General features: G+C 41.9%; 2 protein-coding genes across 2 annotated transcripts; both read left to right on the forward strand.

Moving 5' to 3' along the window:
- Positions 1-451: 451 nt before the first annotated feature.
- Positions 452-5,697, forward strand: LOC311005423 (kinesin-like protein KIF3B; the record flags this gene model as incomplete). Its single annotated transcript, XM_083997830.1, has 8 exons — positions 452-1,852; positions 1,952-2,053; positions 2,278-2,400; positions 2,804-2,922; positions 3,607-3,723; positions 4,487-4,601; positions 5,258-5,436; positions 5,547-5,697. The coding sequence occupies 8 exons, from the start codon at positions 452-454 to the stop codon at positions 5,695-5,697; spliced, it is 2,307 nt and encodes a 768-aa protein (XP_083853956.1).
- A 780-nt stretch (positions 5,698-6,477) lies between these two features.
- On the forward strand, positions 6,478-21,028 carry asxl2 (ASXL transcriptional regulator 2). The gene is made up of 12 exons (XM_083998383.1): positions 6,478-6,776; positions 8,186-8,268; positions 9,231-9,339; positions 9,548-9,689; positions 10,942-11,060; positions 12,669-12,789; positions 13,097-13,156; positions 13,596-13,756; positions 13,985-14,081; positions 14,234-14,339; positions 15,181-15,928; positions 16,382-21,028. Exons 1-12 carry the CDS (start codon positions 6,720-6,722, stop codon positions 18,236-18,238), a joined length of 3,660 nt encoding a protein of 1,219 aa, XP_083854509.1. The 5' UTR covers positions 6,478-6,719; the 3' UTR covers positions 18,239-21,028.
- The last annotated feature ends 1,125 nt before the right edge of the window (positions 21,029-22,153 follow it).

Here is a 22,153-nt window from a genome sequence, read left to right on the forward strand (position 1 = left end):
GCGCAGGTCACATGTCTGGTTTCCATTGTCCGCAGAGCAGGGTGTGTACCGCGGGGAGGCTGTGTGGGCTGGGCTGGGCTGGGCCGGCTGGCTGGCTGGCTCTGTGTGTGTGTGTGAGTGTGTGTGTTTTTTTCCTCCAGCAGCAGCAGCAGCATCCTCCTATTTAGCATCCTGTGACATCGCATCCTTTTCTGGAAGATGCTCGGGGCGGAGGAGCAGCCGCCTCATGTGGAAGATCCGAGCGGCTCAGAGCGGCTCACATGAGGTGTGACTGTCTCCTTCTGCCGCTGCTGCACCTGCACGGAGGAGGGAAGGCGCTGAACGGTGCAGCCACCGCCCGAGGATGACGAAGATGATAATAATGGTGATGATGGCCTTTTTAACGTGGTGAGGGACAGGTCTGATTTTTTTTGTTGTTGTTGTTGTATTTTTTTTTTATAGTGGCCTAAAGATGTCTAAGAGTAAACATTGTGAGGCGGTCAGGGTGGTGGTCCGCTGCCGGCCACTCAGCAGGAAAGAGACAGCGGACAGTGAAAACATTTTGCAGATTGATGACAAACTGGGACAGATCACCATCAGGAACCCGAAGGCACCACCTGATGAGCCGATGAAAGTGTTCACGTTTGACTCCGTGTATGGATGGGATTCAAAACAAAGCGACATTTACGATGATGCGGTGAGACCTCTGGTGGAGTCCGTGCTGCAAGGCTTCAATGGGACTATATTTGCCTATGGACAGACCGGGACAGGTAAAACATTCACCATGCAAGGGGTGGGGCATGATCCAGAGAAGAGAGGGGTGATACCAAATTCATTTCAGCACATTTTCACACAGATATCCAGAACTCAGAACCAGAAATACCTGGTGAGGTCATCCTACCTCGAGATCTACCAGGAGGAAGTCAGAGATCTGCTGTGCAAAGATAACAACAAGAAACTGGAGCTAAAAGAAAACCCAGACTCTGGTGTTTATGTCAAAGACTTGTCCTCGGTGGTGACGAAGAACGCCACTGAGATCGAACATGTGATGAACCTGGGAAACCAGTCCAGGTCTGTGGGGTTCACCAACATGAACGAACGCAGCTCCAGGTCTCATGCAATTTTTGTCATCACCGTGGAGTGCAGCGAGGTAGGGCCAGATGGAGAGGACCACATCCGGGTCGGGAAGTTGAACATGGTCGACCTGGCTGGCAGCGAGCGCCAGAGCAAGACCGGAGCGAAAGGGAAGAGGATGAAGGAGGCTGCCAAAATCAACCTGTCTCTCTCAGCACTGGGGAATGTCATTTCAGCTCTGGTGGATGGCAAGAGCAGCCACATCCCCTACAGAGACTCCAAGCTGACCCGCTTGCTCCAGGACTCGCTGGGCGGCAATGCAAAGACTGTCATGATAGCAACAGTGGGGCCTTCGCACAAGCATTTCAGTGAGTCCCTGGCCACACTCAGGTACTCCAGCAGGGCCAAGAATATAAAGAACAAACCTCGGATCAATGAGGACCCCAAAGATGCCCTGCTGAGGGAGTTTCAGGAGGAGATTGCACGCTTGAAAGCCCAGCTGGAGGAGCAGGGGATGCTGGCAAAGGAGAGGAGGAGGAAGAGGAATAGTAGAAGACTGAGTAGAAACATGGCTGGTTTGGAAGAGGAGTTCCTTAAAGAGCGGGATGTGGATATTTGGAAGGCTTTGCCGGAGGAATGGGATGAGAAACACTACATGAAAGAGGGAGGCGACGTCCACAAGAGTCTGATCTGCCAGGGAGGCAGCGAGAAGTTAAAGCCCCTGAATGAACACAGGAAAAGCGTGGAGGACATGCAGTGGGATCAAGATGCTGTGGAGAAGATCATAGAGAAGTATAAGGTACCGTGCATTGTTATTAAAGAGCACAGTGATAAATGTGACTCCAGTGGAACAAGAAAAGATTTGCATAAATAATTTATTGTGTTTCTTTGTTCACAGACGATGGAGAGCAAGCTGTTAGTCGGAGGAAAGACTATAATTGATCACACTAATGAACAGCAGAAAATGCTGGAGCTGAAGAAGCAGGAGATTGCAGAACAGGTAATTTGTAGTTTATAATAACAGGAATGATTAAATTCATATTTTTCCCCAAAATTTAATATAAATATAAAATATTATTCACTGCCACTTTTCAGTTCATGTTTATACAAGCATAATTGCAAGTTCTCTGATCTCACACACAGATTGGATCCTGAGTTGATTATCAAGGGTGTACTTCTTGTATTAAAATTAAATTGAGCTAAATGGTTGTCTGTGATTTGTAGATAAGAAGAGAGCGGGAGATGCAGCAGCAGATGATGCTGCAGGATGAGGAGACCTTGGAAATGAAGGAAACCTTCTCCTCCATGCAGCAGGAGATAGAGCTCAAGACAAAGAAGCTGAAGAGGGTAAGATGACTCACACGCACTGATTTGCTCCAATGCCATCATCACAAAAGCTCAGCCGCTGATGTGTTTTAAGGATTAAACCATTATTCAATCAGTTACTGTAATCCTATTTGCGAACAAGGATCCTTTTTTGTTTTCAAGAGAGACATCGCCAGGAGAGGCAACACTTGTGAATCCATGTCTCTCTGGACAGAGCTCCTACTTTCTGGTGTTGAGGAATAATTTAATTTCTCATTTCTGGTGGGCGGAGAACATTTTGGCCACTTGTGTCTTTAGGCAACACAGAAATTAAGTTAGTCGTAATGGATGTCTTGTCAGTTTCTGATACATCGCCGCACCCCGCCTCTCTGGTACCTCATGTAAACAATGACACTAATAATTCATATGTCCCTGTTGTGTACAGTTGTATACCAAACTGCAGTTGGTGAAGGGGGAGATAAAAGATGTCATTGATGAACATGTCATGACCAGACAGGAGCTTGAACAGACACAGAATGAACTCACCAGAGAGCTAAAGTACAAGTAAGTTCATGACCCACGTCAGTAAAAACACACAGATGCATGTTATCATGTCTTTAACATTTTTCTGTTTTGTGTAATTTCTTTTTACAATATAATAATGCACAATTAAAAGTAATTCATTATTGCACATACTCCTGCCCATATCCTGTTGTTAGGATTTTCCTATTTTATTTTATGCACAGTATTTTGCACAAGTATCTGCACAAAAGTAGATTGTCTGCACATCATAACAGTCGCACACATCATAACATATTTCATATCAAACTTTAAAACTAATTTAGGCAGTTACACAACCAACAATTGTAGTGATGAATTTTTATTTCAAAAACAACACCTTGCACATGGCCTTGCCTTATCAGACTGAATTTCTTCACAATCACTGTGATGCAATATGTAGTATAGTATCATAGCATAGCATAGCATAGCATAGCATAGTATAGTATAGTATAGAGATGTGTTAACATTAAAATATTTAACTTTTTAAACTACAGTACACTGAAATCTATGAACATATAACTCACAAATCGGGGTGGGACAAGAAGCTAGCTATGCAATGTAAAGTGTAACTTAATATGTAACCCAAAGTATCAGGTTTCTTGAGTTTACTTGTAATTATTAACATGTAAAATTATACGGAAATGACCTCTTTTCTCAGATGACACATACTTGTATTACATATTTCAGATATCTCTTAATTGAGAATTTTATACCTCCGGAGGAAAAGAACAAGATTATGAACAGGCTGCACTTTGACAGTGAGGAGGATCAGTGGAGACTCCAGCCAGTCATCCCATCAGAGAGGTCAGTGAACTCATCTCACTGCACTGACATGTGATACTGCATGTGGTACATTAGAGACAGAGGAGGAAAAAAAAATCCTCAGGACAAATTTGAAATCAGCACCTTCAAATCGAGCTATTCAAAAAGACCAAAATGCATTGCAATGTGGTAGTGAGATCGATTTTGTTATGTGGTCTGTCAGTGGTGCAACCTTTGTTACAACAGGGAAAACATTTACTCTGTTGTAGCTATTATAGTTCTTTTGGCCGCCATATACAACTGAATGCGCATTCCTGCTCTAAGGGCTGTCAGTCAACTACTGTATGACATGTAGGAAATCAGTAACAAACTGAACTGAAAGATTTTCATAAAACAAGTCACAGATAGATGACACAAGAGCTTACTGAAGTAGATTTTTATGTGATTATACCGCCTCTTATTGTTTTAATGCCAAAGGCTTTTGCATTGTAATGAGATGTTACCACCAGGAGACGACAAAGTGAGTTTTTCAGCTCTTATTCGATTTCACATTAACAGAGAGTAAATCTTTTTTCTACCAAGAACTCCAGATAGACTTGTTTCATTTTTTTCATTTTTCTTTTACAGAAACAATTTAGGTTGAATATGTCATAAGGAAAATAGGACTAATAATAGTTTTTCTGGTGGCAGCTGATCAGTTGACCATATATGGGGCTTTTCCAGAAACTCACATCTTAACCACTTAACTAAGTCTACATGTATTCAACTGACTCCAGATACTTCCTCTCCCGTGTCCTTATCCCAGTGCACCCACTCAGGTCAAGAGAAGGCCTCTCTCGGCTGTGGGGTACAAGAGGCCAATCAGCCAATATGCACAGATGGCAGTTGCCACAGCAACTGGGGCCCCATCTAGATACCAGGTCAGTGTTTGGGCATTCATGAGCTCAGTTGGGAAAAGTAGGAGCAAAGAGACAGAGCGAGAAAGAGATGTAAAATACTGGTATTAGGCACTATATTTCTTCTTAGCTGGAGGATGTGAGGATGGTAGTAGCCATGGTAACTATTCACAGCTTGAACTGTTGCATCTTTTGCTAGTGATAAATCAATGTAATGTCACAAAGCAAGAACATTTTCTACTAATTAAAGTGGAGGTGGATGACATTACCTTCCAGTACTTTAATGGTTCATAGACAGTCATAAAAATAAGTCTGCATTTTAATAGTACTAGTATTTTCAATGATGTTGGCTCCCAATGCTTTGTTCCACACTCTGTTGCACTAAGTTTAAAAATGTAGATCAGTTCAGCTTTGTAGTGCACTGTCTTGTGTTATTATAAGAGACTGTTAATAAAAGTGAGAATTTACTCAAGATGTTTCATAATAGAAACTTTGAAGTAAAGGGGAGCTGCGCTGGAACAGATGGAGGAGTTATGAATAAATATTGAATTAGCTTTTTTACAACAAACAGATGCAACTAAAAACTACAAGACAACAGGCAGCCAGAAAATATACTAGTATTTGTATTTGCACGAGTAGCTGTTCTATTAAAACTGCAATTTTGCTGTCTCTTTTCACAGGCTGAGAATATCATGCTGTTGGAGTTAGACATGTCTCCACCAACCATGTTCACCTTGAACCTTAATGGAGCTCACCTGGAGAGGGCATTTACTCCACGGCTGATGCGGGATCTTCTGGCAACTGTTCCCATTAGAGAGAGGAGCGGTGCCTCGTCGCGGGTCAGGAAATCCCAGTCCTGGTGAGGAAAAAAACATCTGTGAAATTCTATAGATACATTATGTGATGATGATAAATCAAACATATTGGATCTTTGACGATTAGTAAGTCTGTCTTTATTGCGGTCTCTAGGTATCAGGCACCACAAGCGGCATCTGTCACATCATCGTCATCCTCCACCACTCTCGCGTCAGGATCTCAAAGCTTCTCTCCCTCTCACAGGCAGAGACCATCCTCTGCTGCCTATCTCCCACTGGGAGGCCAACTTCATACAAGCCCCTGATTTGTGTTGATAGACCAGTATTATAAGACTGGCTGTAGTTCAACGTGGCACAAAGTATACTAGAGACAACTTAGAAAGGTGGATGGGCGGGGCGGGGTGGGTTGATGGGGTGATTTGCCTTCGTTTTAAATTGATTTCTCATTTTGTTTATTTATTTTATAGAATTAATTTAGTAAGCATGCATCATTAAACCATGAAGACAAACATTAATTTTTTACAAAGAACGTCTGTGGAGAGTCTGTGGAGCTCTTTCAAGTGTTTGCTAGCTTTTTTCCTACTGTTGCCTGAACCAGTTTGCAGTTTCTCTTGGCCTACACAGCACAGCTTAAAATGTCCAGGTTTGAAATATTTGGATATCTTTTAAATCTTTTTCTTTATTTTTTTCTTTAATCAATCACTTACCAACAGAAACACATTATCTTTTTTTTAAAATTATTATTATTAATATTAAAGACTATACAATCTTTGCCTAAACAGAGGAAGTTGGATCTGGGAAGTGAGAGCCCCATCTACAGGGAGGGGATGACCACCCTTGTTTAACCTGTATGCTTGATGAATTGTTGCTTGAATTTGTAGCCATTGTAATTGTGAGCCAAAAAAAAAATGTGAAGAAAGCTTGCAGTGCTATCTTGATTAGCTGCCTTATTTTTTCATAGTTGTGAATCGTGCAAAGTCCATTTGCTTCTACACATGGAAATAAAACAGACTGAGATGATCTTGAATTGCCTGTGTGTTTTCACCGAGAGCTGCTGCTGCTGCTGCGGTTTGTGCTGCAGTTCGTCCGCCTATGTGTGATCCTGGTTATAATTGCAGTTGACAGCTAAAATAAATACATGTGGGAAGCCTGGACTTTGAAATGACAGCTATATACAGTAAGATGACGTTTCCTTCTTTCGGAGTCACATGACTCTTTACAGTAAGTCCAACATGGCAGACGGAGTGGATCTTACGCGGTAACTAAAGCAACATTTCAACCAAAACAGACAAATTCATCAACACTACTCTGCAACAAGACATCCACAATGAGGGAGAGACAGAAGAAAAAGAAGGGGAGGACGTGGGCGGAAGCCGCTAAAACGGTATTTTTGAGCGTTATTACGTTCCCGTTTGTTGTGGTTGTTTTTCCTTGAACGCTCCCACTTGTACAACTGTGTTGATGAGTTCATGACCTGCTGGGGAAGACGAAATGTTGCGTACGCCGCGCAAGGCCTGTGTTGACGGGGGGGAGATACATTTGAGAGCCGCTGTCACTTTAGCTGTTTGGCTCTGGCGTGTCCCGTCACTGTTTAGCACCAAAGCAGCTAAATTAACCTGAGATGTGCGCATCCAAGCATGTTAGCGAGAGAGAGGAAAAAAACAACCTCTGCGTGCTGTGTTGTGTTGTGTCTGGCGTGTACGGGTGACATGTATGACAAGGTCCGAAGTAACAGTGAAGTAGTCACGTCAGTGTTGCGCGCTAGCCGTGTTAGCACGCTAGCTCCTACTAGCCAATGCTGCAACTTAACTCTCAGTTCGACAAAGTTTATTTGATAACCACGTTTTGGTAGTAAAGAAAAAAACACACACATTGAAATATGCAGTGTTCATATGTCTCTCAAAGTTGTTACCTTCAGAAGTAACTTACACAACAGATGGCCATGTTAGTAAATCCGCTACATGCTAATAACGTCGTAGCTAGCTGCCTAGCCTAGCATGCTAATGAGTACTAAAATTTACATTCCCAGCAATTATTTCATAATGAAAGTGTAACGATACTGTTACAGAGGATATCAGCTATGAATACATTTAGTAGCCCATTTCTGTTAACTACCTTTTAATGTATAATTCACGATGTAGTTGACTCCATAGGTTGTAAACTAATAGTACTCCTAAACACGCATAAAGTCCTTTTGCTCAGATTATTGTTACAAAATAATATGAGCAGTCTTCATAAAAGATAAACAAGATGGAAGCAAAGTGAAAGCATTATTGTTAGATTGACACTAAATGATTTTAACGATGATGTGATAGAGGAAAAGTTTCTACAGTGTGGGGTGTTCTTGTTGACATATTTTCTCACAGGTCATAATAAAGTGTGTGTGATTTTGCTGCATTCCCAGTTTATATTATCTTAACATAATGGCAGTGTTTCCTAGAATGACTGTAGCCCCCACTCCTTACCATGAGAAAATCACAGCTCAGTAGTTAACCGCCTGTTGTTTATTTTCAGCATTTTTCTCTATGTGCATTCATCCCAGAGAGCGGATCAGCATCATGGAATATCTCAATCTAAATCTAATACAGTGGAAAAGCCGCAATGTTTGTAAAAGATTTGTGGTGATGATTATTCTGAGCATCACATCCTGCTCTTAAACAGTCAGGGGAATAGGAATTTGTCCGGAAAGCCTCAGTATGTGAAGGCTCAGCCCTCAGCTGAAGTAGACCCCATCGTGTTTCATGGAAACCACCAGTCCACCCTGTGTTTGATCATGATGTTTTGTTATTGTAGGTTTTGGAGAAATACCCAAACACGCCTATGAGCCATAAAGAGATCTTGCAGGTGATCCAAAGAGAAAGGCTTAAAGAAATAAGGTAAATACTTTCCTGGTGTCATCATATCTTCACTACAGCATACGTCCCTTAGGAGACATTTTCACAGACAGAGAGACAGTATCCTCCCTCTGTTACTGATTGTTCGTGTACTTCGCTTTCTTTTGATCACATAGTCTCAATTATTTTTATTCAATTCAATTAATGTTTCGTTTCTTTTTGTTTCATTGTCACTGTTCTCATCCAGAAGGTAAGACAAAGCTAGCCCCCCAGACCCTTACCTTAACAAACTCACTGCAATGCCACTTTGTTTGGTTTTACCCTTTGCATGTTATTAACAATAACATGTCCTAGGTTCAGTTGCATAAAGATATTAGACCCACATTCATATCTATACATGAATGTGCTAGAGCCACCTGTTGCATAAAAATATTCTATTCATTCATTGTATTTTATAGTATTCTAAAATATCTGATAATATGCTATATTTTTTTCTATATAGATGGGAAGCAATGTAAGTTAATAACACTAAGTAACTGTCAGATTGTAGCCAGTAAATTTAAGTAGTTTAATTTACTAAATTATACTACTTAGGTGTAGGTTTTCTCTAATTCAACCGTATTACTAATTTTAACATGTACAAAAAATAATCGCACACATCTAGATCTCTTGCATGACTGAGATGCAGTTTGACTGAATGAATCAAGATTTTTATGCAACAGACGTGTTTGTCAGAGCAGTTTAATCTGAGAACATCAGCCCCTTACAATAATTAGATCAGCCTTTGGTGATTTTATGCAACTTTTTCCATGTAGAACTTGCAGATCCTCTCACAGCTATACTGTTGTGAATCTGAACTGAACTCACACATGTCCTCCTGATGCATGATAGCAAATCTCTCTACAGATATCAGACCAGCCTTTACCCTTCTTTGCGTCTTTCTCCCAGCTGTCTGATTGGCACGGGAACAGATGTCTGATTTGTGTTTTTCTCTCATGATCCAGTGGAACCTCGCCACTGGCGTGTCTGAATGCAATGCTGCACACAAACTCTCGTGGCGAGGAGGGCATCTTCTACAAAGTCCCAGGCAGAATGGGAGTCTACACATTAAAGGTTGGTTAGTTAGACACAGTGTGGTTCTTTTGCTAATTTCACTTGAATAATTATAAATTCTCTTAATTTTGTATTCTTGATGTGATTGTATTCGTCACAGAGTTTGGCTCTACTTATATGTTTCTACCTGTCTTTTACTTTGCTTTATCCATCACCATCACATGAAAATAATACACGGAAATATGTGTGATCTATTTCCTTTATGCAGAAGGATATATCAGATGTGGCGAAAGAGCTGTCCGAGGATGACTCTGAGGACAGCAGTGACAATCTCTCTGACTCCAGAAGCTCAGAAAACAACGGCAACGCCATCACTCAAGAGGGCAGGAGAGGACGATGGATGCGGAGAGGTATTGTGGACTGTACACAGCATCATTAATCACAATTTGCACATCAGTCACCATTCAATATTCATAATAGCATAATTATATGCTTGTCTACTTTTTATTGTAGACAATTGAAAATGTCTAAATGTCTATTTAAATTTCTGATTCCAAGAACAACTTTATTGTCAATTATCAAAGTAATATCCCTCTTGTTGTGGGATTGTGCACTGATGTTCAACAGTCATGCAGGTAGACTCATTAAAAGAGACAGATGCCCCACTGAGCCTCAATAGATAATGACTCAAGGCGTAGGGGGTAATAGCTGTGTTCATGAGTAGATTTTCGTTGATTGGTTACCAAGCTCTATTATGCCAACAAGAGTTAACGCCCCTTCTCAACCGTTGTTAAAAGTCATAGCGGAAATGCAGGAAACCAGCTGAAGTAGCAGTAGATGAGGCAAGTTGAGGGAAAGTGGCTTCCCCGCAAACATAAATTACACCAACTCATCGCAAAAATATTTCCTGGAATACACCGAGCATCAAACATGATGATAGCAAAAGGTGGGTTTTTTAATCTTTTAAAAACATGCTGTGCCCATAACGTATGGCGTCAACTGTTAGCCGAGGAGCTGCAGGCTGCGCATGATTATGGCATCACAGCAGTTCTTGCTCTTGTGTCTTGCTGCGGGGGTCAAATCATTGCTATATTGCAAACTGCACACCTGATTGTGCCTGATTGCAGTGCAACTTTGGAGAAAGGGCTTTTCGTCAAGCACCAATTATTTTGGCCTCAGGCTGTGCTCTCACTGACTCTCATTATTTTTCTCTGCCACTTGAATATTTTAAGTGACTGTTAAAACAGGAAACTGTATTTTTTCAGTATGACCCGTGACCACTTCCTGATTATGCACAAGTTAGAAACTGCCAAGCAAGTGGGAGGACTCCAATATTGTTCTATTTTTGAACTAATCAATGCAAAGAACCACAAAGTCAGATGCAAAGGAGGCAACCAGTGGAAATGCTGCGGTATGTAGAGAAGATGTTTCATTTGAAATAAACAGCTCACAGGTGAAGGGGAGGGGATCGTTCTGAACAATCGTCCTATTGAGATGTTCAGTCCTTTTTTAGTAATATGATATTTTAGCAAGGTAATGCAATCTGCTCCTTTGTGCACCGTGTTGGTTTCAGTTTCGTCAAAACAAAAGCATGATGTGATAAAGTCTGTACACCACCCTCAGGAAGTGTATTTTGTAACATCTGTTCTGTGGTCCTCATAGTTCCCTCCAAGCTGCAGTCGCAGCCGTCGTCTCCGCAGCCTCGATGTTCGTCGCCTTCTGTCCCCACCAGTAAGCTCATCTCTCCCTCGCAGAAGCACAGCAAGAAAGCTTTGAAACAGGTATGGGAGAATTTGTATTTTTTATTTTTTCAAAAAATAAATTTTATCCGTTCAAATTGATGGAGTTAGTGTATTAACTATCTGTGTAAGCAGCACACATAATAACTGTTGAAGGAGTTCCTGCCACACCCTCATACTCACACACACCCATAAAAATCCCTGCAGCCTCACACTACCGCAAAACAGAGCGTAAGTACCAGAGGCGAGCCTTTCAACGCTTCATTCTCCCGAACAAAGGATTTCCACTTAATCAGATAGTTGACTGTTACAGGTAATTTAATGGCAAATGAAAGCACTTATCAGTCAGCAGTGATAATAAAGCTGTTCAAGGCTCTTTTGTGAACTACTGAACAAAAGGATGGCAACCACCAACAATATTAATTGTTTACTCAGTTGTAAGAGGGAAGCTGCAATAACTACATCAACAATCACTAACTAATAGACTGAAAGGCAACACGTAAGGGCGGGACGAGCTCTTGGGAACTTTTTTGGAACTACGCAAAAACTGATGAAAACTCTGGAACCAGAGACTAAATGCAGCACACCCTTCTTTTATTTTATGGACTGGGTTTCTTATGTGATATACTTGTTTTGATTTTATAATTTCCTTCTTTATATGACATGTCAGAAGATGTATATGCCCGAAACAGAACAAACACCTATATATAAAAAAACAATCAGTAACTTCTCAAATAATGCATCTGTCAATTTCAGGAAACACAACTTCAAGTTATTTCACATTTAGATCATCAGTTCAGATGCAGCCTCGTAGGTTGAGGGGCTAAGCCTTAACTTCCTGGGACTGGGCAGAAGTCAGGTTTCAACATGAAGACATCCTTTTTTAGATATCATGTTTTTATGTATTTCATGTCACAGTGATTTGTCAGGCATGAATCCAATGCATGTAATAATACTTGTGCTGACATGTGTTGAGTAAACATGTATATAACCCATGTTGGTGTTCCAGCAGGCGCTCATTATCCGTCCATTCCCTGTCTGTTCAACATCTTGTGCTGATTATTTAAAAACAATGAGGCGTCAGGGAAGAATGCCTATAGCTGGTTTTACAGAATAAATGTTCTCATAATCCACGCGTTCAACATTTTCCTATTGGCTGCTTTGTGCCTTTTGTGTTCAATTTAATTAGATTTCACTTGATTGCACAGATTGTAATTCACTCCATCTGTGCTTGTGTGGAACTTTTCTGCTCTGTAGGACCAATTTGTATTCATTTATCAGGCGGGGGCAACTCTAGAAGATGACAATTTGGCTTAAATAATAGTGTTGAGGGGCCTATTGTGTGTTTTCCTTCTCTGTTTCAATCATATCAGACAAAGAGCGCTCTGCAGACTGTCCCAGATTGTTTCTTTAAGCTGTTGATATTGTGTTTCTGAGGTTATCAGACTTCTTGACGGTTTTACAACAAGGAGGTGATTTATGCTGGTGTTATGCAACCTATGTTTCATTGCTCTGCTGTTATTTAGCTGTTATTTAACCAGGCAAGTGGCCCTGGTGGAGTAGTTGCAGGGAAACAGAGGGTTACACGCGTTCACACTCTTTTCTCATGCTTCTGGCTTGTTTTTCCTTCCTTATTTTACTTGTTTTCAGGCCTTGAAGCAGCAGCAGCAGAGAAACCAGCGCAGACAGGGGGGGATGCCAACCACCTCCAGTCCCAGACTGCTTCTAAAAACCATTAAAGATATGGCTGACAACATTACTACAAAAACTGGTAGGTGGCAGCTATTATATTGTCATAATAAGATGAGGGACTGAGTGCTTATTTCATTCTGTTTTTATATTTTACTAGGTTACTAATTGCATGATATTATGCACAGTTTTGAAAATAAAGCCTGCAGCTTTCAGTCATTGTCCTCGTCAGTTACCAGGCGGTTTCAGAAGTAGACAACAAAATGTTTTCATTATTCGAACATGACTCATACGTTTGGCTGTTTCAGTGTGGAAATCGAAGCAGGCAGCTCTCCTGTCCTGCAATTTCTCAGAGCTTTTTGTCTGCTCCTCTTCCTCTGTCCAAACAGACTCATGCCATCAAGTCGTACCCAGGAAGGTCTCTCAGAGGGCAGGTCGCCTCAACGCAGGTAAGTCAGGCATCTGCTTCAGTTTAAAGTGGCTCTGAAATTGTAAGACAAAGGGCTTGTGACGTTTTAGATTTTTCCTATTTTTGACAAAAAACATGAAAATCACAAAACTAATGCCAAAGCAGTCCTAACACAAAGTGCTATCTGTGCTGTATAAGCCTATCATGTATTCCTCTTTGCCATAGACACCCATAGTTGCCTTACATAAAATCACAGGTTTGCACAAACTCACAGTGCCTGCTTGTTTGTACCTAGAGGGGATAAACTCATTATTTCTAGATGTCAAGGAGCAAGTGAAATTATTCTACATGAGCAGAAAAGGAGAAGTAAAACAGATTGTACAGTATGCTTACATTTGCAAGTAAATTGCTCAAGATGTCAGCTGCAACACAGGATTATTCTGCACCGCTGGACTCGTCTTTCTTGTTTTGTATTGCAGGGCAGATAAAACGTACCAAGTGTAAAATCGACGTGGAGACTCCAGACTCTATTCTGGTGAACACCAACCTGCGGGCGATCATCAACAAGCACACCTTCTCAGTCCTGCCCCCGGACTGCCAGCAGAGGCTGCTCAAACTTCTGCCCGAAGTTGACCGGCAGGTGGCTCTAAAATTATACATACTTTGGTCTTTGTTTTGTTTTTTACATAATGTAGTGTCAACTTTATAGAATGTAATATTGCTGCATTTGATTTCTGTCGATAACCATTTGAGAAGTTAAGATATTCCATAAAACAGTTAAGAGGTCTTTAAAAACTGTACTTAGTGATGTCTGCAGTGATTGTCGTTATGATGATATAATTCACAACCCTCCGCCTCCTCTCTGCAGGCTTGCATGGACGGCCTTCTCAAGGTCACTAGTTCTGCCTTAAACAATGAGTTCTTTACATCAGCAGCACAGTCTTGGAAAGAGAGACTGGCTGAGGGTTAGTACAACCGCTTCCAACTCATAACAGCATTCACTTAACATTCAAAAAAGACACGTATGTCACCAAGGTCCAGTGTGAATACGGTACACAGAACATTTACAGTGCAAATTTTCTCCTTTTTAAATTATGTAACATCTTTTTCTTTACAGGGGAGTTCACTCCTGAGCTGCAGCTACGAATGCGCCAAGAAGTTGAGAAGGAAAAGAAAGTTGAGCACTGGAAAGAGGCCTTCTTTGAGAACTACTATGGTGAAAAGTAGGTTGTTCTTCATGATTGATTTTTCATATTTTCCAAAAGGCAGTTCTTTTCAAATTAAATTCCTCTTTTTATGGGAGCTAAAAACAGAAGAATAGCAATCATGCCCCAATTTTTTCCTTTATATCATTAACAAGAATTTCTAATTTCAGCAACCCATAGTTATGTAAACAGTAGCATGTTTGAAAGGATTATTTTGAGTTGAATGAGATTGTAAATAGGATCTAAACACCGCTCCCTCTCACATTACAGGAGTAGATGAATACCTGCCCTGATTTCTTTTTGGAAACATATGTTGCATCCATAGAGTATATCACGTTACCATGGAACTGTTCACAACATTGGATCGCATTTTTGTATCCAGCAACATCAAATTGCTTCAAGACGTGACTAATTCAAAATGAGTGGACCTGCAGAAGTATCTAGATGTGTATTAAATTGCAGTAAGTAAGTCTGAACGAGATGTAGGAGACTAAATGTGCTATTGCCCGTTGCCACACTCCCCCTTTTCTCATACATCATCTTGCACTGCAAGGCCACTCTTTACTCAGCAAGTGAATAGGTTTTATTCATTTCAAAAAGATACACATTCACATCTTTGTGTAACTGCAGGTCAGCTTGACTTGTCAAAGTGTCCACAAATGCAGGGGAACTTTAATAACTTTCACTTGAAAAATACTAAATTACTAAACCATCATTTTTAATGTATAAAATGGTGCAACAAACTAAAACAGTTTCAAAGCTCAGTGTTTTATTAATCTCCAGGTTCCTTTTTAAGAAAGAAAACAGTTGTTTCAGAGGGTTAATTTCTTTTTCTGTCTTCACTCTCCTTTTTCTCCAGTTCTGGGCTCAGCTACGAGGAATCCAAAGAGCTGACAAAGGCTGATCTGAATCAGGAGTCTGTCAGGCCCCAGTCTCCCCGTCCTCAGACAGGACCTGCCACTCAAGCGCCAGAGGAAACCAAGGGCACAAAGGACAGCAGCCAAACTGATGCCGCTGCTAGAGACGTAAAGCCGACACAGACATCATCATCATCATCATCGCAAGAGCCTCTGAAGGCACCGGCTGCTCACAAAGAACCGGCCTTCACCATGGAGCCCATGAAGACGCGACGCTCGCAATACAACGAGGATCGCAGGTTGAGCGCGGCGGCACAACACACTGAGCCGACACCTGCGGTCCGAACACCGGAGGTGGAGAGGCGAACCGAACGAGGTGCAGCAGGTCCGCCGCCTGCTAAGGAGCGTAACAAGGAGGTGAAGGAGGAAAAACCTGAACTCCCCCAGTCACCTGTAAAGAAGAACCCTCCACCAAAGGCCAGTTCAGATTTAAAAGAGGATCAGCCCACGTCCGTGGTTAAGCCTGCCAAGGAGAGTGAAGAGGTCACCGCTGAGCCTGGTGGCCCCTTGGAGCCCCTGAAAAGAAAATCTCTCAGTGAGACGGAGGGAGAACTGACACCAGAGAAAAGACCCCGGGTGTCGTCAGTTTCCTCGGTGTCTTCAGTCTCTTCTGTGTCCCCGCCAGCATCATCCATCTCCAGCCCCGCTACACCAACACAAACATCAAATCAGAGGGTTCCTCCACTCAAGGTAACATTGTTAAAACTCTCCTCTGATCTGTCTGTCTTTTAGAGAATCAAAAGCTAACCACTTGTAGGCTTGAAAAGCGCCTCTGACAACTTCTTTAGCTTGCTTCTTTGCGAGAGAGCAGCGGCTGCTGTCAGCTTGGATTTCCAGTAGCTGGTGTTGATTGCAACCCAGAGTCGTGGCAAAAAATGTGCAGAAATGTCTCTCACCCCTCCTGCAGCATAATCCATGTCTCCAGCATTGATTTATGTGATCACAGTGTTTCAAACAGTGTAAAATTCCTCAGTAAATCCCAGAATTTTTTGCAGCAGGGTTGTGTAGCTGTGATAACAAGAAACAAATATGTCACTTTTTGCTATATTGTGGAGAAACCGCTGGTTGTGGATGTTTTTTTCTCATTTATCATATGCATACCTACCAATAAACCTCTAACATTTGTCTCTTTTCACTTTGCAGATCCCAGTGTCACGAATTCTTCCGATTCCTGTGTCTCCCAGCCAAGTGTCACCCAGGACTCCCCTGCCCACCCCGCTGAGCAGCCCAGGCCGCACAGGTGCTCGCACTCTGGCAGACATCAAAGCCAAAGCGCAGCTCGCCCGAGCACAGCGAGCCGCGGCCGCAGCAGTATCATCCGCATCTAAGGGAGCGGTGTCGGGACCGGGACCAGGAGGAGGCAGTGGTGAGACGACTCGGCCGTCACCCAGCCCCAGTCCAACATCCCCACAGGCAACAACCAGGTTAGCAACCACCAGCAGCAGCAGCAGCAGCAGCAGCACTCAGAACAGCACACCTTCTTGCCCACTTGACTCCTTTGGTCAGATTAGCCTAAACGGGTCTCAGATGTCTCATTCAAGCAAACCCGATGACACGCAGAAAGGTAATACGGCGAGTACTGTTGGTGCAGGACACCACAGCGTTCTGAAGAGTTCAAACTCCTCAACACAGTCTTCATCTTCATCTGTGCACATTCTGAAGGGACAGGAAAACACTTCTCTAACTGGATCATCAACCAGGACCAGCTCCTGCATCCCTGCTAACAACCCGCTGGTCACGCAGCTTCTGCAGGGCAAAGAGGTTCCCCTGGAGCAAATCCTCCCGAAGCCGCTGTCCAAGGTGGAAGTGAAGTTGTCAAACGCACCCTCTGGTAGTAAGGGGAAGACGTCAAACTCCGCTGAGCACAGGGCTGATAGACAGGCGGCTCACCAGTTCAACACAGCGGGACGAGCTGGAGTTTTCTCAGAGTACTCGAAACATCACAGAGAACTTCCTGACAAGGAGACTCAGGAACAGATCCTGCAGGCGCTGATGCAGAGGAAAGTCCAGCAGAGTCAGCCTTATGGCAGTCTGGGTCCTCAGCACCCTCAGTACAAAGTCCATCAAATGATGCACGCAGAAGAGCATCAGGACCAATCCAGGATCTGCGTAGGCTTTCTGAGTCGCAAGAGGACGCCCAGACCCGCCATGACAGGACATTACCTGCTGAATGTGTCCACATACGGCCGAGGACCAGAGAGCAAGAGACTGCACCAGTCTGCCATCGCAAACACGTCGGTGTTTGGTTTAAAAAGGGAAAACATAGAAGGAGAAGATGTGGCTAAGGAAGAGGAACCAGCCAGGAAAGTTTTCTCTCCCGTTTCTGGGGGTCCAACAACAGAGCGGCAGGGACACTCGTTCCCCAAGTCTGAGGAAGCAGCAAGTTTTCAGCACTGCGCCAACATAAAGACTGAGCCTGGATCAGAGGACAGTGCAGCTGGTGGCGATAACAACAGCAGCAACAGCAGCAGCAGCGCGACAGCCAAAGACACCAGCCCTTTTTCTCAGTCGAACCGAAGGCACCTCGAACTCTGCAATAGTAATCAAGGAAACTCCGAGCCATATCTTCCCCCAGTGGACCCCAGTCACCAGCGGCCGTCTGCCTTCCCCACCCAGAGAACGCTCGATAATCAGGAACCTGTGGTGGCGTCGTGCTTCGGCGGCACCATCAGCATGTCCGTACCTCACGCTTTGAACCACAGCACTGCAGGCACCGTCTCCTCCACGTCAGAGGCCGACGCCGGCGGTGTCCACGGGAGCGTCATGTCTTTCTCGGTGACCGTCACCACCATACCTGCCGGCCACTCTTTAGACCACGGTAACCAAGGCGAGCCCTCGCCCGAACAGTCGTTCATCGAGGGCTCCAACATGGAGGACGTCCAGTCTAAATGCTACTGCCGACTGAAGGCCATGATCATGTGCAAAGGGTGCGGAGCCTTTTGCCACGACGACTGCATCGGCCCCTCGAAACTGTGCGTCTCTTGCTTAGTGGTACGATGATACGAAATCAATAACAACCAGAAGATTTTTTTTTTTGAGGTTTGATCTGTTTTGAATCAAGGCACAAAGCAGGAGCAGGTCATTTTAGGATCAACGCAGAGCGGCGTGAAGCACTGCAGCCACGCTCCAGATGACAAAACAGCAGCCTGCGTGTGTGTGGTCACTGTTGGAAAGGCAAAGATTTACACTGGATGGTCTCGTGTTTCAACGACGTCTAAGAACAGTTGTTTTGTGCAATTGTTTGGTAGAAATGTCAATCAGTTTTCAATCAGATCAGTAGGCTGTCAGACGTGTCACAAATATAAAATCTGGCAATGTTTGCACTCAGCTAGGATTAGTGTTATATATTTTTTTAAATATATATATGTGTGTGTGTGAGAAGAGTGTGTGCGCGTGTGTGTGTAGTTTTTAAAAACGGAGGGAAAATGAATGTTGCTATTTTTGTAGAGTATAATGACTTGTGTTGTAGACTGACACTTTTTATTATTGGGCCTAATCAGTCATGGTTTATAGGCAAAAAAAAAGGGCGCTTATGATAATCATTGGTTGTAGAGTACCTCCTATTTGGCATTTATGCTCGCATGGCAGGGAAGTGCAACTTACAGTAACTATTTTATATAAAAACTGTACATTTATTACTGAACACACTCAGATTTAAGAACTAGAAAAACCTGTATAGTTTTAGAAAGAGAATATAAAAGGAATTTTGAATGATACTTTATTAAAATCAACTCGTGAGAAATGCACATCACATAATTCTTTTTGACTAAGGACGAAGCACTTGAAAACCACCTGGAGATATGGTAGTAGCTGTGTACAGCACTTAAGTTCAAACACAGGGAAAAGAAGAATCACTTGTTATATATATATATATAAAACATGCCTTTGTGTTCCTTTTTAGAAAATGAAGATCTTTTCCATTCCAGGTTAAGATCTAAACTCACTTCCTACTGTTTGAACCTGCGTTTTGTTTCCAAAAACGCCGGTTTGTAAATATCGTCTCCCTTGAAGTGGGGTTTCTCGTGCTTGTATATCTGTATAGATAGATCAGCAGAGGCAACGTTAAAGAAAAACAAAACACTCACGGCTGTGTGTTTTTTCACTGTAAATATTTGCTCATATATGATATATGCCTAGATGTAGAAATTTTATTTTTATTTTATCCGTGCAGCACACCGTGCTTGAGCATATCCAGCTCTTTATTACAAAAAATGATTTTTACTGTGGAAGAACAGTAAATTATGGTAAAACGCTAAATGCTGGATCATGTAATGATTCAGCACAGCATGCTCAAGATTTTACAAAAACAATTTGGAGGTACAATATGACACCGATCACCTGCCAGGTGTGACACTTCACTTCAAAATGGCCTTTTTCCTCCATAGTGATGTGGTATATAAAGTTTTGTAAGCACAACATAATACTGAATCATCTTTATATACTGTACAAAGAGTGTATGTGATGTGCAACATTTGTGGTGTCAACACAGTGTTGTTACAACCTTGTGAGTGCTTTTATGATGATGTTAACACAATTTTAGTACTTGTTTTTACCACATATTAACATGCAAAAAGGCCAGTGAGAGGTGCTACATCAGTAGGCTTTTTCGGGTGCTCATACTGAATGCAAATAAACATGGATAATTTCTATTTTGAAGTCTCCTGGAGGTGCAGTGTAGGCCTGTTTTATAGCAATTATCTCAAAGGTAATATGCCAAAGTCACCTTAAGAAAAAAAAAATCAGAACTTGTTTTTAATGTCTGACTAATTAATCAAAGTAATATATTTTAATTAATATATTTTAATATAGAAAAATCTATTTGCTAATTGTTTTGACAAATCAACAGGGTATTTACTATAATAATGTATTGGCTGTCCATTTTCGTCCTATAATTTTGTTCAGACCGGGCAGACCACCGTACCTTACAATACGTACAATAACTTGACTTTTATAATTCAAATTGCCCAGGTAGCTAATACTCTGTATGGCCCAGGTTTTTCAAATGATCCATTCATTTATATTTTTCCATAGAGATGTTGTCTAATGTGTGTATCCTTCTAGCTGTCTACACTTGTGTCAGTACTCAATCAAAACACAAACATGTTTTAAAATCAGCATTTTTTAGATCTGTTGATTAATCCCAAGTAAATTAAAAATAATATATTTGTTATTGAAAAAATGTGGGGGCAATGTCTTGTGGAAAATTGGTTTTAAGTAGAGGGCTAGATCTGAAGAGGTTTCCACATATTTAGTGTAGTTATTTCACTGAATCTGGTGTTACTAGGATTTGATTCTGTCAACCAGAATTTGATTTGCCCCCATAAACATTTAGGTCTTTAAATGTGATGTTAGCAGACTGTATTTACTCACGTAGAGTCGGGGACTGGACTGCACTGCAAAAAAAAAAAAAAAAAAATGTTACCACAAACATACATTCAATCACAACCCAAAAGGCAGCTGAAATCTTTGTTAATGATGACTGAAACACGAGTCATGCAGCAGTCCCCCACTGTCACTGAAGTTACCCGTTGTGTGTGTGTTTATGTGTGTGTGCGTGTGTGTTTAGAGGAGCAGTTCACAGAGAATTGGCGATGGGAAAAGTTGTCATGGGCGATCACCACCATTTTTTTTTAAATGTCACAGTTTGTCACTAGATGAATTTGTTTGATATGTCTGTGTCATTTCGTCTCCATTTAAACTCCGGGTGAATGTAATATAGTAATCAGAACTTGTAAACAAAGTGTATTTTATCAAAAGTTATAGACTATTATGAATAAATAATGAAAAGAGGAGTATTTTGTGTGCATCTTTGTCTTCGCTTATCTCGCACAGAACTGTGGAAGTGCCACTTGAAGTTTGTGGAAACAGGAGAATAAAGTCATCCGTGGAGAGATTTTCAAAGTTTGAAATAACCGTGGTCTATTCATCTTGAAATGTAAAATTTTAAAGACAACAAAAGCCTGAATTATGGAGGTGTGAAATTTAAAAGAAGTGACCTATTCTGTCATGTTTCAGCCAAAGGAGCTGCCTGCAGAGCTCAGAGACAGGGTTGTTTCAAGGCACAGATCTGAGGAAACTACAAAAATATTCTGCTGCATTGAAGGTTCCCAGTAGCACAGTGGCCAATTCTTAAAGGAAATCTGGCTGTATGTAGAGCTGGGTACACAGCCAAACTAAGAGGGGGACTTTTTTTTTTTTTTAATTTTAGCATGAGGCTAAGTAGAAGAAGGGGTCTGAAGACTTTCTATATAAAATGCATCTGGTTTTGAAAGTGACTATTTCCTTAAGGGAATGTCAGGTGATGCTATAGTGATGAAAATATGCAACATAAATTAATTTACTTTTTGATCAGTGTATCAACTGCAACACTGAACTATTTTAAATGTGTTCCTGCTTCAGCGAGCCTCCTGGGTATTATAGTAGCTATAGAGCCATCTGTCATGTCAGACACCTAACAGATGGATTATACATAGGCTACATATGATTTGAAATAAAATAAACTGATCACAGTATAAGCTACAGGGGCTTGCAGCTTTGTTGAATAACTGTGAGGAGATCAATTTGAACAGGGGGGGGGGGGGGACTGCTACCGAATTGCATTATGGGAATTGTAGGATCCTGTGTAAAAGTCAGCCTCTCACTTCTATAACCACCTTTTCTTTCCTTTTTCTTTTTCTTTTAAATGTCTGTCCCGTGAGTCCCCTGCCTTTATAAAGACGCAGCATTAAAGCGCTGCTGTGCCCCTTTAAATTAAATTCAATCTGTGTTTTTCTTCTGCGTTTCATCTCCACTCTACTATGCCCAGGCAGCACAGGATCATAATTCAGAGTAACAGCAGCAATAGTAGTAGCGCGCCTTTAACCAGCGTGCGTGCGCACATGCGTAAAGTGTAGTAGGTGGCCGCGCATGGCATCT

Source organism: Trachurus trachurus, assembly GCF_905171665.1.
Source record: "Trachurus trachurus genome assembly, chromosome: 22".
NCBI classification, from domain to species: domain Eukaryota; kingdom Metazoa; phylum Chordata; class Actinopteri; order Carangiformes; family Carangidae; genus Trachurus; species Trachurus trachurus.

Coding starts and splice junctions, on each gene's coding strand:
- asxl2 (XM_083998383.1), top strand. CDS start 6,720: ATGAGGGAGAGACAGAAGAAAAAGAAGGGGAGGACGTGGGCGGAAGCC. Junction 13,757..13,984: donor TGCCCGAAGTTGACCGGCAG/GTGGCTCTAAAA, acceptor TCCTCTCTGCAG/GCTTGCATGGACGGCCTTCT. Junction 15,929..16,381: donor AGAGGGTTCCTCCACTCAAG/GTAACATTGTTA, acceptor TTCACTTTGCAG/ATCCCAGTGTCACGAATTCT.